This window comes from Anser brachyrhynchus, assembly GCF_964034855.1.
Source record: "Anser brachyrhynchus genome assembly, chromosome: 3".
Lineage (NCBI taxonomy): Eukaryota > Metazoa > Chordata > Aves > Anseriformes > Anatidae > Anser > Anser brachyrhynchus.
Genome location: NC_137696.1, coordinates 86,326,962 through 86,344,156, shown reverse-complemented (window position 1 = coordinate 86,344,156; position 17,195 = coordinate 86,326,962). Strand labels below are relative to the sequence as shown.

The 17,195-nt window shown below is 48.0% G+C and overlaps 1 protein-coding gene across 2 annotated transcripts in view; it reads right to left on the bottom strand.

Moving 5' to 3' along the window:
* BACH2 (BTB domain and CNC homolog 2) overlaps positions 1–17,195 on the bottom strand; it is a 192,702-nt gene that overhangs the window by 70,316 nt on the left and 105,191 nt on the right. Inside the window, exon 1 of one of the 2 annotated variants that reach the window (XM_080586609.1) lies at positions 7,903–8,041. The exons of the other annotated variant lie outside the window; for it this stretch is intronic. Within the exon in view, the coding sequence (XP_080442735.1) occupies positions 7,903–7,935 (33 nt within the window). The 5' untranslated portion in view covers positions 7,936–8,041. Of the gene's footprint in view, positions 1–7,902; positions 8,042–17,195 lie in introns of those variants that run through there. 2 annotated transcript variants of the gene reach the window in all.

Below are 17,195 nucleotides of genomic sequence, written 5' to 3'. Positions count from 1 at the left end.
TTCTTTTGCTTCATTATTTCAGGTCTGTTTTTTTTCTTTAATCGTTAAATGTATCCTTAAAGCTCATCTGTGTGTCCAGTTTTTCAGAGACAACAGTACTCCGTTTGCTCAAGTGTGGTTGCCCTTCCAACCTTCCCCTTCCAAGAATGGGACGTCTCCAGCAGCGCCCAGTGTTGCTGGAGAGCTCAGCAGCAACGCAGGGCCACTGAGATGCATGTGCTTTTGTATTTAACAACGCAGTCTGTAGGAAAGAAATGTCTTCCAGTGACCACTGTTGGGCTGGAAAATCCTTCAGCATGAGATAGGATGGTGGAAAGAACAGCTGAATGAATCATGAGAGAGCAAAAAAGCTGTGGAACGCCCCCACACTTTTCCATCTGAGATGAGTAAAGGTCAGCCACATCCAGGTGATGCTACTGGAAGCCCCAGACAGACAGAGAACCAGCCAAGTAGGAACCAACCAGCTCCTGTCCAAGAATCGAGCAAAGTCCCACAGCACAACACAGGAAGAAGTCACCACATTTACCGCAGGAATAACAAAGAAAGGTGAGGCTGGCAGCCTTACTCTGAGCAGAGGAACGATCCAGCCCAGTCACTGGGAGGAAAGGTCAGGAAAAACACAGCCAGATTTCATAGCCATAACACAACAAAATCTTAGTTTTCCACTGGTCTCACAAAACCTTCCTGTGCCCTCGGGGGGCAAACACTGCCAGCTTCTGGGGAGGGAGCTGCCCTGCAGCCCGCGGGAATGGAGGTAGGACACCCACCGGCATCGGCCAAAATGTGCAGCAAAGGAGCAACCGGCACCTACCCTATGTCAAATGGCAGCCTCAAATGCTTGTGCAACGATGAAGCATCAGAAAAAGCCAAGTGTGAGATGAACAGAAACATGCTCTCACATCCAAAGCCATCTGTCCGTATTTGCTCGTTCTTGTTGTTTCACAAATTGACCTACTGTTCCAAATCGCAGATTTCAGAAGTAGCGCTGGCTGAAGGTATTACCAGGAAAAACGATCAGTGTCAGCTACTCGGTGTCACTGAGGAATTATTTCCAGGAGTCTAATGGCGTGATCACAGAAGCTGGAAAAGCAAAATCCCAGGGAGGGGGAAGCCTAGATTTGACCGTGAAAGCTGCGTGCAGGCTGCTGACAGCAGCACATGCTGGAAAGCCCTGTCTCCAGCGCGAAAGCCCACTCAGATACAGTAGCAACAAGCATCAGGACAAATATTTGACAGCGAAAGTGGTGTTCGCTTTTTCCAAAAGCAGATGAGAAGTTTGGCTGCTCGTAACAAAGACCATTTCTGTTTTCAAGTACAAACGGTGCGTGTCAGCCATCCTTTCCCTGCTCTCCAGGCTGGCCTCAGAGCAAACATGACCGTAAAACCCAGGAGATCCCTAAAATCTATTTCTGTACCAAATAAACAGCTAATGTTCTCCCATGACCTGAAAATCTCTTCCACTGTTCCCAAAGAATTAGTCTCCCCTCCCCGTACAAAGATAAACTTCCTCTCCAAGGTAATTTTAAAAATCCTAAGTCGGTCTTGTAATGGCAACCCCGTTAATTTTATATCCCCAGAGACCTTTACCATCTCTCCCTGTTGAGGTTTTCCACAAAGCACCCACACCATTTTGCAGACTTTCGAGCCCTTGATTTCCTTTAAGATAGGCGTGCCTTTGTCGGACTGGCTGGTTTCATTGCGTGCTATAACTGGTGGTCAGCAAAGAGCCCGGTCGCGAGGATTTCAGGGTGGATTTCCCCAGCTCTGCCAAGGCAGCAACTTTCCACGTGTCCTCCCCCACCACAACGCTCCCTCTCCCTTTGAGATGGCGAAAAGGAAAACTAGGAAACGCAACAGATGGCCTGACATCCTCTTCCTCCGAAAACCATCGCTGCTGCAGCTCGATTAGGCAATATTTCAAATATTTCCGCGTGTGCCAACAGCGTTATTCATGACTAGGGAAGATTAGGAGAATGCTTTTGAAACTCCCCCATAGGCACGCTGTTTGCTACAGCCTATTCCTGTTGAAAGATCTCTTCTTTTCCCTACTCTAAATCCAATGAGAAAACTCGTCTTTGCCAGATTTAAAGCTGACAGGTGGTACATGCATAATTAAAGATGACCTAACATGGAATGCTCTCATTCCTGGCATATTATCAGACACTTAAGCAAAGCAATTATCAGTAGGCAATCTTTTCTGTCAACAGAGATGGGGTGAAACATTTCTTCAGTCATGAAGATACTGTAACGATGATACATATGTATTTGCAAATACTTATAGCACGGTAACATAGGCTAACATCTCTGTTACCTCGGAGAAACGTCTTCACCCCTTACAGTGGGCTGCAGGCACCTCCCGCTGCATGTGCAGGCTCCCCTGCACTACTTCCAGGGGCTCACAGCACCCACCACACACCTTGCTGCCCCTATTTTCAGCAGCCTGACCTCTTCCCCCGATCCCCCCGCAGTCCCTACAAGCCCTCCCTTTCCTCCCCACCTATTCGTATTGTCCCTTGGTCCTTCCACCTGATCGAGCTGGTACTCAGTTGGTCTGTGCCCCAGGAAACCTCGCTCTCCTGATTTCAAAAATAAAAAATAAAAGCCAGCAAAACCCCGCAGACCTTGTCCTCCCTTATTCAAAAGCAGACAAATCCCCCACTCCTCCACCAAAACTCTACCACCAAAGCCTCCACCAACCACTCCCTCACAGCCCCTCTTCTTCTCCCTCTGCAGCAGGTCAGGCGTTGGGCACTGCCATGCTCTGTTTTTCTCCTCCTACAACTGTGAACACCCCTGGGGAGCAGTTGTGTCCGTCACACCCCACAGCAGCCCGTGCCCGTGGCCAACAACCTCGCCTACTCTTGCATCACGTCCCGTGACGGGGACGCTGTCCTCTGGGACCGCCGCGGTAGGTGGCAAGCTCAAGCCGAGATCAGTCGGGAGTTTTACGTGGAAACAACCCAAAAAGCTCTGCTAGAACTAGGAATATCTTCCCCGCTTTTTGGTTGAACAAGCAGATGGCACTGCCTCCCAAAATAGTAATGTCACCCATGCATTGAAAAAGGCAGAAACTTTTTAACCTAAACTCTTAAAATGTTTCCTTCAAACAATGTTTTGCAATGAATCCAGAAAGTGTTCTGTGCCTTTTTTTTTTTTTTTTTTTGGCTAAAAAGGGATTTTTATAGAAGGCTCTTTTGAGGAAGAAAAACAGAGAGAGGAAAAAAATAATTAGGAAAAGGGAAGCCTAAAAAAGCGAGTGGTTTTCTTAATTTTGGGGAAATTATGATTGTGAGAAGTATTATAAACCGCAATTACACACACACACACGAGACTGCACTTTACCTTACGAAAGAGCTGCTCTTAGGGTATAAAATTGCTTTAATATTGCAGACAAGTGTTTTAAAAAATGGCTTATGATAATGGATTTTCAAAGCAGAAGTAAAGCTGCTTTTCCTTGAGAATAGGGCTTTATAGAAGGGAAAAACTCCACAATGCCAGTGGCGTGCATTTTGCTGCATTTCACAAGATCTCTCATTATTTAAATTCCTATGTATTTATGTCATACGTGGATAAATGACCTTATTGTTCAGAACATGTCTTTATATGAACATCTCTGCTGTTAGAAGTAGTGTTATTTTGCGTTCCCCCCCCCCCAACCCAAGTCAGAACAAAAGTCTCTTTTACTGCAGTTTTGGGAACTTCATGCAAATGGCAGTTTTTACACATCAATCGTCAGTTTAATAACACTAATGATAAGAGGGGAATTAACGGTAATGGGCTGGCTTTTTGGCACGCAAATCGGAGTTTGTAGAGGAGTCTCTGCTATGTCAAACTTTATAGTCTTGTGTTATCAAGTGTTAGCCATGACAATTAAGACTAAACTATTGACTTCTTACCAAGCTGGGGTTACTGAACCACAGCTTCCTAGCACAAAGATTGATTATTTAGAAATCCATTGTGCAAGATAGGAAGAGATAGCGATAGCCTTCTGGGACAGCAGGGAGCCATTTACAGAGCAAAGTTAGTTTGCCAGGGGATACAAATCTGTCTGAACATGCTCAATATCTCTCCCTGTTAGAGCAACACTGGCTAGCTGCTTTCTCAGTTTTCCCTAAGGTGCAGAGTTTGGTCTTTCTTTCTTCCACCCCATCCTTGCAACAGCAGCATTTGAAGTCCAGTCCTGCACCCGCTGCTCACGAGCGACCCCAGAGACTTCAGAGGTGCTGTTCACAGGGGCTCGTGCTGCAGGAGCAGCGAGGGAGAAGGCAAACAGCACCATACACACAGCGAGAGCAGGCGGCTCTTCGAAGGGTTGAAGGACCAGTATGCAGAGCCACGCTCTGACAACGTGGTGAGATCACCACCGCAGGAACGGTGCTGCATATGAGGAAAAGCCTTTGCTTTCCCAACAAGCGAAAAAAGTAGATAAATCACAAATGTCAGCTTTTTGGAGTTAAGATACCACAGTGGAAGTGAACAATGGCAATTTTTTTAAAAATACACATGGACTAATGCAGAAAGAAACAGACTGCCTGGCTACAAGCACTACGGATGGGTGCTTAACCAGGCACAGAACATCCCACGGCAATGATGATCTAGGGACACGGGCATGACAAATTACATCTCTTCGATCTGAATACTTTCTGTCCAGACAGAGAGACAGACACAGTGCTACACCCTACGCCACCCTAGCCCAGTTCTAATGCGGGAAGTACTCACACCAGGCACGAATTACACTTTGCTTCCTCCCACTCATCTTTTGATATGATCAGGACCCACCGATGAATTGCTCTGCAGCTGAATCCCATCCCACATTGGGCACCTTCTTTTCCACGGATGCCTTACTGCTTTTTCACGCGGCCTGTACATTTGATGCCATGGTTTCTAGATACAGGCTGCAAAGACTGAATCCCGTATCCTGAGGAAGACGGGACACTTCCATGGATGCTAATGCAGGCTACAGGAATACAGATGGTGGACTTGCTCCTTAGGCTGCTATTATAACAAATGGTTAAATAATGCCACAACAGACAAACTGTGGAATCTCATTTTTTTTTTCCCAATCATGAATTCTCATTTGGACCAGGTCATAAACTACTCTTACAGACATTATTATACCACTAAAAGAAAGGACGCAATTAAACTTAAAACCTATTCCTGTTCCTGTGTGAACTGCAGCCTTCCCAGGGGAGGTACACTTCAGTTTGACCATATTTCTTGGTTAACACAACTTGAAACAATATTTACAGGTGAAAAAGCCTACACTGTTGCCTGCAAGTTTAACTGGACTGCTTGTTCATCATCCTGCCATCTGCAGGGTTTGCTGCGAATCAGAAGCTCTCTGCTCCTAAGAGTTTTGGAGAAGAGAAAGGAAGCATGCTCCATAATCATGCACATTCAGTGGCAGTTTTCATGAATAGCTAAGTGGAAAAGGAAGTTTTTTAGCAGTACAAAGTCTGCTGCACTTTTACAAGAAGCCCCAAGGCAGGCAGGGCTTATTTTGTGCTGCAGGAATGAAACGTAGCCTCTTTAGGCAAAAGCTGTTTTATCATAGAGTCCCCCAAAGAAGAGGCATTTTTAGAGAACCGTGGGAGCTGCACTGTCTCATCCATGATAAAACTACGAAATGACAGGAACTTTTAGGTAATGTCTGTGTGTAAGGTCAGCAGCAGAGGAGCAGGTAAGCCCAGTCTCCGGGCTACTGCCCTTGCGAGGTCACTGCAAAATAAAAAAGTGAGAAATAACAATTCCACCCAACATCTGGGGGAAGCAAGGTGGTGTTCATGGTGGGTTTCACGTGGGAAAGGGTGCGTGACGAACAAAACAGAGTGAGGAACACGTGTATGACCACCAGCGCATGGGCGCACAGGCCGACATGGATGATGTCTCTGGATTGTTGCTGTCACCGTGACATTGTGTTCCCAGCTGTTGGCATCTCTGACCTTGCCGTGCTGTCCGAGTGCCTCTAAATGAGACCATAAAGCTTGCATCCCATGATCTGTTGCTGCCCACCACAATCCAGCTGGAGTTGCAGAGCCCCTGGCACTGCTCGTGAGGACGGGAACAACCTTCCTCCCTCCACAAACCTATGCCAAAGTTACCTCATAATCAAAATGCAGCTCAGAAAGCAAGTCCTCTGCCAAATGAAGAAATGCACGGAGATCACTGCCGGAGCTAGGAATACATGACTAGCTTTTTCCCAGGTCTGGAAGAGTCCCAATTCCTGCCCCAACAACAGGAGCCGTGTGTGCTGACTCCTTGCTGCAGGCCGGTGTCTGCTCTTAACAACAGCTAGAAAAATACTATTGCTTCATCAATACATTTGTAATTCAACCAAAAAATTTAAAAAGCAACTGAAGAGCTTTGCATGGTAAACATCAGAAAAACACTGCCTTCCAACCCTGCAGCCAGTTGTTCTGTAATATCTCCTGCTTTGTGCTGACAGCCTTTTTTCCCTCCAATCATTCAGACACAATGCCTTCAGGTCTGTCTAAGTAATGTAATTTACTGGAGTGGAATTCCCTCGGTACCTTCTGCAGCACTCAGTGACAGTATCATTTATACTCTACACTGTCATGCCATGACACTGACACATTGGCTTTCATCCCTCATTCAGCGCAGAGCGTGCAATTGCACCATCCATTGTGCCCTTTCGCAGACTGCGCGCACAAATTTACTCCATTCATTCCTAATTACAAACCTCTGCTGAAACGCTCTCATTAGATTTGTATTCCTCCCTCCAAACGTCAATCTTTTTTTTTCTGAAAATCCCACTTTTCCGGAGGATCCATCCATTAGCAGCAACCTCCCCGGCATTCCTTTAACCGAGCGCATTAAAAGTGAAACCGGCGGAGCGGAGATGCACTTAAAATGCGCCATTATGGTAAATCTCCCTCGCAAATGTTTTTTTTGTCTTGTTACCCGCTCGCTGCCAGGCGGTCGCCCGTGCCTGCACATCGTGGGGTAAAGCAGAGCCGGGGCGGCTGCTTCAAGGCAGCCTTTGTGCGCTGGCAGAGCGGGGCACGCCGTGCGAGAGCCCTACAAAGGGTTTGCGACGGCGGCGGAGGAGGCTGAGGGCAGGCTGGCTGCTGTGGGAAAGTTAAGAGCAAAACAAGCTCGGGGGTTCCCGAGGTGGGAGACACTCTGCCAACAGGTTGCGAGAGCTCCTCGGCTGGAAACCTCGGTCAGTCGCACCGCCTCGGTCTCTCGTGGCAATCCTAACCCGTGCCTACAGGCAGGGCTGCTCGCTTCAGCCGCGCGGAGAGCACAAACGTGCAGATCACGCCGAGCAGCTCCGCGAGCGGTTCGACGCGATCAAAAAAGAGAACGCGCCGTCTCTTTCGCAAAAAGGTAAACACCTTAAAAATGTCATCGCCATACAAGGGAAAAAACTACCAGCCCCGCGGCGCCTACTGATGGTTGCACAAGGCGTCCCGGGTGCCACCGCTAAAAATAGGCCGCGTGGCGATCCCCCCCCACCCCCCCACCCCGGGCGAGCCCTGCCTGCCTCATCCCGCTGGAAAGTGCCGAAGCGACGAGCGGAGCACGAGCGCCGTCGCCGCATGACACACACTCTCCTGGCCTTATCTTCGCGAGCGATCACATCTGAGCTCATCTGCGTCGGGCGCAGCAGCGTGTGTATGTGTGTGTGTGTGTGGGGCGGGGGGGGAACCACCCCTACATCTGTGTCAAAAAGGGAAAATTCCACAGAAAAAATGACAACAAACGCTTACGCCGCTTGTCGGCAGCTGGTCACCTACGGGATTGAGATGTGCAGATAATTGCAACAGATGTAACGTGATTCCCTGCAGAAAACACCACCACGGAAACTAATTATTTCTGAAGTTTTTCCCCGTTCCCCCCCCACACCCCCTCCCCCGAAATATTTAAAACCTTGATTACCGCGTGAGCTCTCGTGCCTTTTGTGCTTTGCATCAAGGCAGGAGCCGGTCCGGCGGGCGGGCGCGCGCCGATGCGAGAGGAGAAAGGCGCATTTCAGCGAGCAGGCAGGAGCGAGGCAGCAGCCACACGACACGCGCGGCGCTCTCCTTCTATGGAGAGGGGGAGGCTCGCATTAAGGTAATTCAGAGGGATTTCGTATTGCATAATAAAAGACTCACCACCGACAGCATCAATATTCCATGGAACAAGCGCGTGTGCCTCTAAGTGCCTCCAGCACACCACATCCTCTGTGCAAGGCGGCGTTACTCAGAGTGAAAACCTATTGTCTTATGTAGCCCAATTCTCAAGTCAAACAGGAACACTTCTGCGACACCGTGAAGCCCGAAAAACCTGGAAACGTCATGAAGCGCCAAGAAAGCTGCGATGCTCGGGCTGACACACAACTGAAAACGAGTTTTGAGCCTCCCTCCGTTACCTTCGGTTCCGTAGCTCTTGAATAGATGCTCTCTCTACTCGTCCATTACACGAATTACATCAAACCGAGAAGCCCGAGATGCACAGGCACACTCATTCTCTGGAAATGCCACAACTGCTTAACGAGTGAGGCAGGGACAGCACCCAGCCTTACACCACCAAGTTATGAATTTCCCTGCAGATGCTGACAACGTCTCTCTTTAATGTTTCTCTTGGCCACAAGCTGACATATCAATTAATGTGGTCATAACAGATTTAGTAGCTCAATATATTTCAACTAATTTAGCGAATTCCTAACCGGTGCAACTACCTGGAAAAGCCACTGAGACAGCAGATTTCAGTACCATCACCCTAAAACTAAACCAAAAGGATTTTACGTGTCGAAAGTTAACACTGAGAATTTGTTTCTTGGTGCTCAGCAGATTTGTACAGATTTCCTTTTTATTTTTTATTTTATTTTTTCCCAGAAGATTAAGTTCTGGATGAGCAGTTCAAGTTATGCCAGAGACGTTTTGGAGGGCTGATTTTAAAGATCTTTCAGTCCTCTCTAAAGCTGTTTTTTCCAGATCACAGAACAATTCCGCTTCCAAAATTCTTTCACCACCACCTCTTACTTATGCACTAAGCCCAACTTTTTTTTTTTTTTAAAAAAAAAACACAACAAAAACCAAAAAGCTGATGAATGAACACAGCTAGACAACACTGCAAATAAACTCTCTCTCTCATTCCAACAGACACATTTACAAGTATTCAAACACAGGACTCACCAGACAGAGATGAAGCTGCATGCAAGCCAGTCATCAGAGCTAACAGAACGATTATGCTTGCTCTACAAGTTCTGAAGCATTTGAATCTTATTTTTAGTTGTACACAAAGGGCAATAAATGGAAAATCTTATTGTAACCACTGCTTCTTCTTGGCCACCCACACTTCCAACACCTACAGCAAAAGTATATAAAAGCAAAAAACCCAGAACTCACGGCTCATCTGAACAAGGGATGCAAACTAGCTAATTGCTGTTACTTTTTTTCCAATTTGTATGTAGAGTGTCATGATATTCTGTTAACCATCACCGACAGATATTCACGCAGCGTGTATCTCCTACGTCAGGGATCCTGTGGGATTTTCATACTTGTAATTAATTGCTTTCTCTCAGTTATCCAATAGAGTTCCTCTCTAAGTTAGCTAACCACTAATCAATTTTCAAATGAGGAAATACAGAAGATGCCTCTCTCTAACTCTCAGTTTCTCCCCCCACCCCAGCCCCAATTTAATGATGTACAAGGAGTTAATGCTTCGCTTACCTGTGAGAAATTATGCTCAATACTCTACCCAGAAACCGGCAATTAAAAAAAAATCCCTTTACACTCATAATAGTAGAAGAACTTCAAACAAATTGCTGTCAAGGATGATTTCATTATGTTTAAATCCACTTTACTTCAAGTTGCTTTGCAAATTACTTTTTAATTTTATCCATAAAACTCCTGTATCTACTACAATGCTGGTTTACCCTCCTCTCCTATGCCTGATTCTTTCCATTTACCCAGCTCTGCAAGGCAACACAAGTATGAACCTAATTATCGTCTGAAAGCCTGCAGAAAGCCAACCCAATTAGCTGAGTAAAAAAGAAATAAAGAGAAAAGGTCTGTCTTAAGACCAGACTAAATATGAGTATAGGTGAGGCCACGTCTGGAGATGGGGCGAGCTGACAGTCTGCTGTCATTAGTTACCTCGCTGTCCCTGGAAATGCACGGCATTGTGGCCAGGAAAGCATCCACTGCCATGCTCGCACTTCTGAACTCTTTGCAAATGACAACAGGAAACCCGTCCCATAAGCTCGCAATGCGCATTTAACCTCATATTTTAAGACAACGTGTCAGCTGCAGGGAAACGCACCTTCACCTGCCCTTCGCCTGCTCACCGATGGCCAGCTAGAGACGTCTTCCAGCCCACCATCTTCCAGCGGCCGGCACCGAGCTGGGCGTGCAGCCGGTGGCTCTGGGCGCCCGGCACTTTACGCGGCGCTGCTGAAATCAGGTAAATGCCTTTCTGGCGACGATGTGGGGCGCAGGAACGCGAGATGGGCGCCGTAGAAGCGCAGGTATCTAAGTATTATGAAAATAAATGGGTCATACACCACTGAGCTAACAACCACACCACCCCCAAGCCGGGCGCGTAATGACTGTGCAGAGCTCTGCCAGAGGGAAAGGAGAGATTTAAACAGCAGTGAAAACAAAACTGATGCGGTGAGATGGATTTTACTTTTCACCGGTTTGGGTTAGAGAGAAAGTTGAGCTCACCGTCACCCTCTCGCAGTGTTTTATATTGAAAAAGCTCGGCGGCGGCAGGTAAGCTGTCCTGCGGGAGGGAGGAGAGCAGGCAGGGTGCTGCCGCCCGCCCCGGGGCCGCGGGTCGTGTCCCCTGCGGCAGGAGGAAGTGCCGGGCCGCGGGCCGTGACTCAGTGCCTCGGGCTGACACACACACACAGACACATGCACACAAATGTACACGCACACGCAGCCCGTCACCTGTGGCGGCACAAAGCCAGCCGCACCGCGCCGCAACGCCGAGTCAAGAGGCGGGGGGCACCGCACACCTACACGGCGCGTCCACCTCCGGAGCCACGATCAAGGGCCAAACGGGGACAAGCGCCAAAATAATTCGTCTTCTGACAGCATATCATATTGCAGATATATTTTATATATATATATAAAATTAACCGACGTATTAACAGCAAGCGCTTATCAAAAGCAGCCTCTGGTCGCCCAGGCTGGGCATCCAGGCTGCCTCAGGTCCAGTGACGCTGGCAGTGCCAAGGAGCATCTGGCTGCACCAAGGGACTGCCGCAGCGATGGCAGCAGTCACCGGCTTTACATATTCTCAAAGGCAGGCAGAGGGAGAATCTGGTTAATTAATCAGATTAATTAGTTGAGAAGAAGTTTTCACCTGGATGGCAGCACTGGGTGAGTGATGAATGGATGGGGAGTAGACTCACAGAAAAGGACCTGGGGGTGTTGGAGGATGAAAAACTGAGCATGAGCTGTCAATGTGCACCTGCAGCCCAGAACGCCAACTGTACCTTGGGCTGAATCAAAAGCAGGTGGCCAGCAGGGCGAGGGAAGTGATTCTCCCCCTCTCCTCTGCATTCGTGAGACCCCCCTGGAGCACTGCATTCAGCTCTGGGGCCCCCAGCACAAGAAGGACATGGACCTGTTGGAGTGAGTCCAGAGGAGGGCTACAAGGATGGCCAGAGGGCTGGAGCACCTCTCCTATGAAGACAGGCTGAGGGAGTTGGGGTTGTTCAGCCTGGAGAAGACAAGGCTCCGGGGAGACCTCATAGAGGCCTTCCAATATCTAAAGGGGACCTACAGGAAAGCTGGGGAGGGACTCTGTGTCAGGGAGTGTAGGGATAGGAGAAGGGATGATGGTTTTAAGCTAAAAGAGGGAGATTAGATATTAGGAAGAAATTCTTCACTGAGGGTGGTGAGGCCCTGGCACAGGTTGCCCAGAGAAGCTGTGGATGCCCCATCCCTGGAGGTGCTCAAGGCCAGGCTGGATGGGGCTGGGGGCAACCTGGTCTGGTGGGAGGTGTCCCTGCCCATGGCAGGGGGGTGGAACTGGATGGGCTCTGAGGTCCCTTCCAACCCACGCTACTCTGTGCTTCTGTGGAAACGCTTTTTGTTGGCTGTGAGCGCAGAGCCCGGGGGTTTTGCCAGGGAGTCTGTGGAGGCCCCTGTGGTGGGATGTGCCCAGTGCCAAGCACCAGTAACGGTGCTGGCAGCATCCAGCCCTGCCTCAGGGCTGGCAGGCACAGCCCACCACCCACCACCTGCTATGCCAGCACCATCAAACAGGTAAGAAAGCTCCTTCGCCACCATAAAAATGGCATTTCCTGCTGACTGGTGTCAACCCTTGGACTTCATAACCAGCCCTCAGAAAGCCCGCAGGCAGATTCCAACCTCCAACAAGAAAACATACTAAAAAAATCACGACGCCCACGTAGTAACATCACTGCTGCCACCGTTGTGACACAGAAAGCACCCTGATGTGACAGTGACACATGCCAACATGAAAATCCTCAAAACACCGGCAGCAGAGCTCGTCACAAAGAGGAGTTGCCCATCCTTACAGATGAACCCGTGGACGTGTGGCAGCCCCTGCCAGGACAAAGGCCCCATTTCCAAAATGATCTTGCATGTGCTGTGGGAACACCAGCAGTGTCCGCGTCCAGCGCTGAGTGACTGTCTCTCATCCCCATCTCCATTATGCTCCAAGTCAGACGTGGGCACTCCCAAAAAAGTGATCCTGAAAGCCCAAGCTCCGTGCTACCACACAAAAACATAAACACCAGAGGAGAAGCGGCCTTAATTTTACAAATGATATTTTGTGGCCGATACGACCGCATCTCACACCAAAGGCCAGTGGTGACTACTCAGTAAGATAAGAAAACCCCTGTCCTCGGCCACAGCCGTACTGCCTGGGAACAGCTGGGTGGGATTTGGTAACCAGAGTTACGACTGTTTGGTGAGTAGGTTTTCACAAGTACGTGACATCATCTTCAGAAATTTGATTTCCTTCTTAATTCAATAAAGTTACCTGACCTTTCAGAGCGGATTTTAAAAAAGATAACATTTTTTCCCAGTCCCTGATGGTAGGCGGATGACACCAAAATCTGCATCTTCAAACTTTACATTATTTACATCTGCCTACAGATGGTCGCAGGACAAATTTCAAGAAATCTTTTTTAAAAAAAATGAAATATTCTGAAGAGCTCGTACCTAGCAGATATGAATTTCATGTAGAGTTTTTCTGAGTTTGAGTTTTGGGTTGGATTTTTTTTTTGAACAAAGCACTTAAAGGCCCTCACTGAATTCTCAGCACGGCATAAGTAGCACCAATTAGGACAATTTATTACGCTCAGAATGCCATTGATTGGTATGTTATTTTTGCCGCTTGTAAAGGAAAAGAAAGCGGGGTAAAACAAAGCGAGGAGTGGTGCGAGGGTAGTGTTGAAATCGCTGTGAAGCGCCGTGCGGCTCCGCACATCTGCGGGAAGGCCCCGCGAGTGCCCGAGCATCTGAGCAGGGCCCTGCACGTGCAGTGCCGCTGGCGACCGCTCACGACCACGACCCAGGAGCCGTGTCTCAGCCAAGAGCACAGCTTCTCCTTAATTCCCGCACTCCCTCATTATGCACACGGTCTATCCTCGCCGTGATTAACTCCCAGGGGACCAAGAGAAATGTTTTTTTTTCTTATCTTCACGCATGTACTGTAACGGCGTTTAGCAATCTGCTCTGTCAGAACAAGGGAGAGGACTTCTGCTTTAAATTAAACCATCAAGAGAGATTATTTTTACAGAGATCACATCAAACAGAATCCTACTAGTATTATAAAAATGGAATAATCAATGGAAGAGGGGAAAGGTATACGTGCTTACTAAATACACTGCACCCCGGGAAAAGCAAGAACAATATGACTGTTACAGCTAGGTCAAGCTCTCTCCAACAGGGCTAATTAACAAGCGAAAATTTGGTTGTTTTTTTTTTTCTGTTGGAATTGCTGTAACAAGGTAATTGCTACAAGCAGAAGTTGTTATCAAAAAGCCAGACGGAGGGCTTGTGAATAACACTGGGAAACCAAGGGAGCACCTGACGGCTTGCCCTGCGCCCAGCTCCACCAGCACAGGTCCGCTCGTGCAACCGCTGTAACCCCAGCTGACAACCTCCGAGGTGACGCCTGCACCTCCAGGAGTCGGAGCACGCGGCATATTCCAAAGTTTTGGTGTACCTTGAGCACACGGACACAGTAAGAATAAGTAAGGAAGGCACATAGCTTATGACAGCTTCTAAATCCTTCTGCTTTTCAACTTTATTTGGTTCTCAGCCATGGCTTTACTCTTGGAAATGGAGATTTCTGATTATTCACGGCATGAGAAACAGCAGGACAAAACTTCCTATGCACTTCTACCAGCTTGCTTTGGCTGCGGACAGGGAATGAGTGTTTTTCTCCATTTATGTCCATCCAGTTTCTGTCTGCTTCTTCACATCTGCTAAGAAGGATGTCATTTTTAAAGTTAGTTCCTCTGAAAGGGTTTTTATCAGTGAATTTGCAAGATGCCTCATTACAGGCTTTTCAGAAATCATGAGAAAAGCCTGCAAAATTGTGAATAAGGCTTCCAAGTCCCATGACAATGTTGCTAAGTAGGGCTAATGAACAAAGGGTTGTTTCTGCCTGCCTAGCTGTTACAACTCATATTTTTAAGTTTCCTTCCCTTAAGACAGGCACTAGGAACATGTTTCAAGCGAGATCCAAAATTCTCACACAGTCAGACGATGCCTGCTATTGGGGGTCTGTCTAATAACTGCACCATCTATTGACAAGCCCATAACAAAATGGCAAGACTCTCCCTTTTCCAGAAAACAAAATCAAAACAAAACCTTCTAAGGTCTCTTTGACAGCAAATTCCGTTTCTACCAATCCTTTCTCCATTGCCTACAGTTTCACTGTTATTTTTGCTGATAACACCAGAAAATGTTGTCTCTTCTCTTTAAAAATTGACTTCCCATAAGCATTAAAAATCCTGCACTCCTTTTGCAATATAATTTTTGTTTGTTTGTTTGAGTGCTACTTGTAGTGTCACATAAGCAAACAAAGTACCTTATATGAGGTATACTTCTAACATAAATTCTTTGGTTCCAAAATACAAATTTTTTTTGAGAAGCAATATTACAAATTGATTCCTAAGATTAAAAATGGTGTTAGCAAGCATTCAAGCAAAACTGGCCAGAACAAGTGCGGTGGTTGACTTCACCCTCCTGCCCTGATTAGTCATTAAGCTGCAGAGCATGAATTTATTACTGCAGTGAAAAAGCAAGGGCAGGATGCCAGCCTTGCTGACCAGCATGTCAGTGCTTATGTCAGGAGAGAAAGAGGAAAATGTTCCTTCTTTTACTTTCAGTTGCAATCCCCCATATCCTCCCCCATCTTCCAGTGTTTTTAAAGAAATTCCCACTTCTGTCCTTTTGCCGCTCGGTAGCTGCGGCTTGGAAACATTCAGACCCCGCAGTTGGCATAACAAGATTTAAGATCTGCGCGGTCACTGGACGGCAGATGTCCTTATAGAGGCTGGGGTGAGTCCTGCGCCTCGCACCAGCGTGACCGCTCATTCCCCAGATTCCCCTGTGGTTTTTCTGGTGGTGTTATCCGACCAGCTGCCGGCTGTCACCTCTGCCCGGGCAGGCGGGAGTGCAGAGCAGGATTCAGATGCATGAAGATTAAGGAGCATCGCTGCTACTTAAAGGCAGTGTGGTGTGAGCTGAGCAGCCCCGGCTCTGAAGCCGGGCGACGGGTTTTGTGTCCGATTTCTCCTCCCCTCCATGTTTTCTCTTCTGTTTAGAGTCCTGGATTAAGGCACAACTGATGCTGGAAACTGCTAGACAGCACAACGCTGTGAACCACAATTCTGAATCATCTCTGGTTCAGATGGTATTTTGCCAAGCTGCTCTATGTCATCATCCAAAAGACAAAAAGCTCCCAACCACAATGGGATTTGCTTTTTATTTATAGAAAAAAAAAACGAAGTTGTACTTAAGCCTTTTTCCCAGCTTGGTGGCTCTGGGGTGTCCCATCCTCTGGACGGCACAGCCCACCACATCCACGCCATCCTTGCAATGCTCCAGAGACTCCTTCCATCCACAGATCCCTCCCAGGACTGCTGACAGGTTTAAAAAGGGTCAAGACAATTTCTCCCCTCTAGAATAACCCACTGGCCCCTTCCCAGAATGACACAACATGCAGCCTCAGAGGAAGATTCAGCCACGCTGGGGGTAAATGTGTGCACGGCACCACAGCCACTCCCCATCCTGGAAGGAAACATCCACGCACGTAACACACACCAGGAAATACCCACACGGGGGAGGTCGGAAGGGGTCTTCAGCCCCCTCAGCCCCTAGTAAATCTGTGCACAGCTTCCTCCACCCCACCCCAGCCTGTGCAGCCAAGCACAGTTCTTCCCGCATCAGTCACATTTTCTGCGTGCGTTCAGAGGCACGTACAAACATGCCGTGCCCATGCCCTGCCCCTCCTGAGCGATGAGCGTGCAGGGAGGCAGTGGGATTTCCCCAACAATCGCTAACGAAGCTGCAGGCTCCCGAGCCATGCTCCTGGACAGGATGACCACCCCGCGATGGCAGTGTTCTTGATGGCTGTTGCTGCTGCGTGTCAGCCCTGGCTTTTGGCGGGGCAGCCAGCTCTGTGCCCCACGCAAGAAGCTCACTGGAAGGAGCTGGAGTTGGCAATGCAGGCACTACTGATGCTTACGGAGCCTTTCAGGGCAGCAGTCTGAAAGGAGAAGCAGCACAGCGCCAGGGCTCCTCCGAGGGAACCGTTCTGGAAACCACAGCAAAGGAGGATGATATGGATTTTATGATGGGAAAATATGGGGATGCCCACAGTCCCGCTGATGGCATCCGAACTCACACGGAGCACGTGTGCCTTCAGCCCAACACAGCAAAGTAAATGCACACAAACGTATCCAGTTGTGGAGAAAACCTACACGTAATTAGGGGGATGGGGTGAAGAGAAGCTATTTTAAGTACTTTTTGCTAAGGTTTACTATGGCAGCAGAACACTTAGAAAAGCCTTCAAAATGACAATCACCATTTAAGTTAAAAAAGCAAGAAACTACTTCAATAACAATTTATTCACCACCTAATGTTTGCTGTTGAATTACAGCTTTTACAGTATTTTTCTAAAGTATGATGTTTACGGCCTCCACCTTGCCTCCCAAAATTCTTTTTTTCTTCTTTAAATAGAAAGGA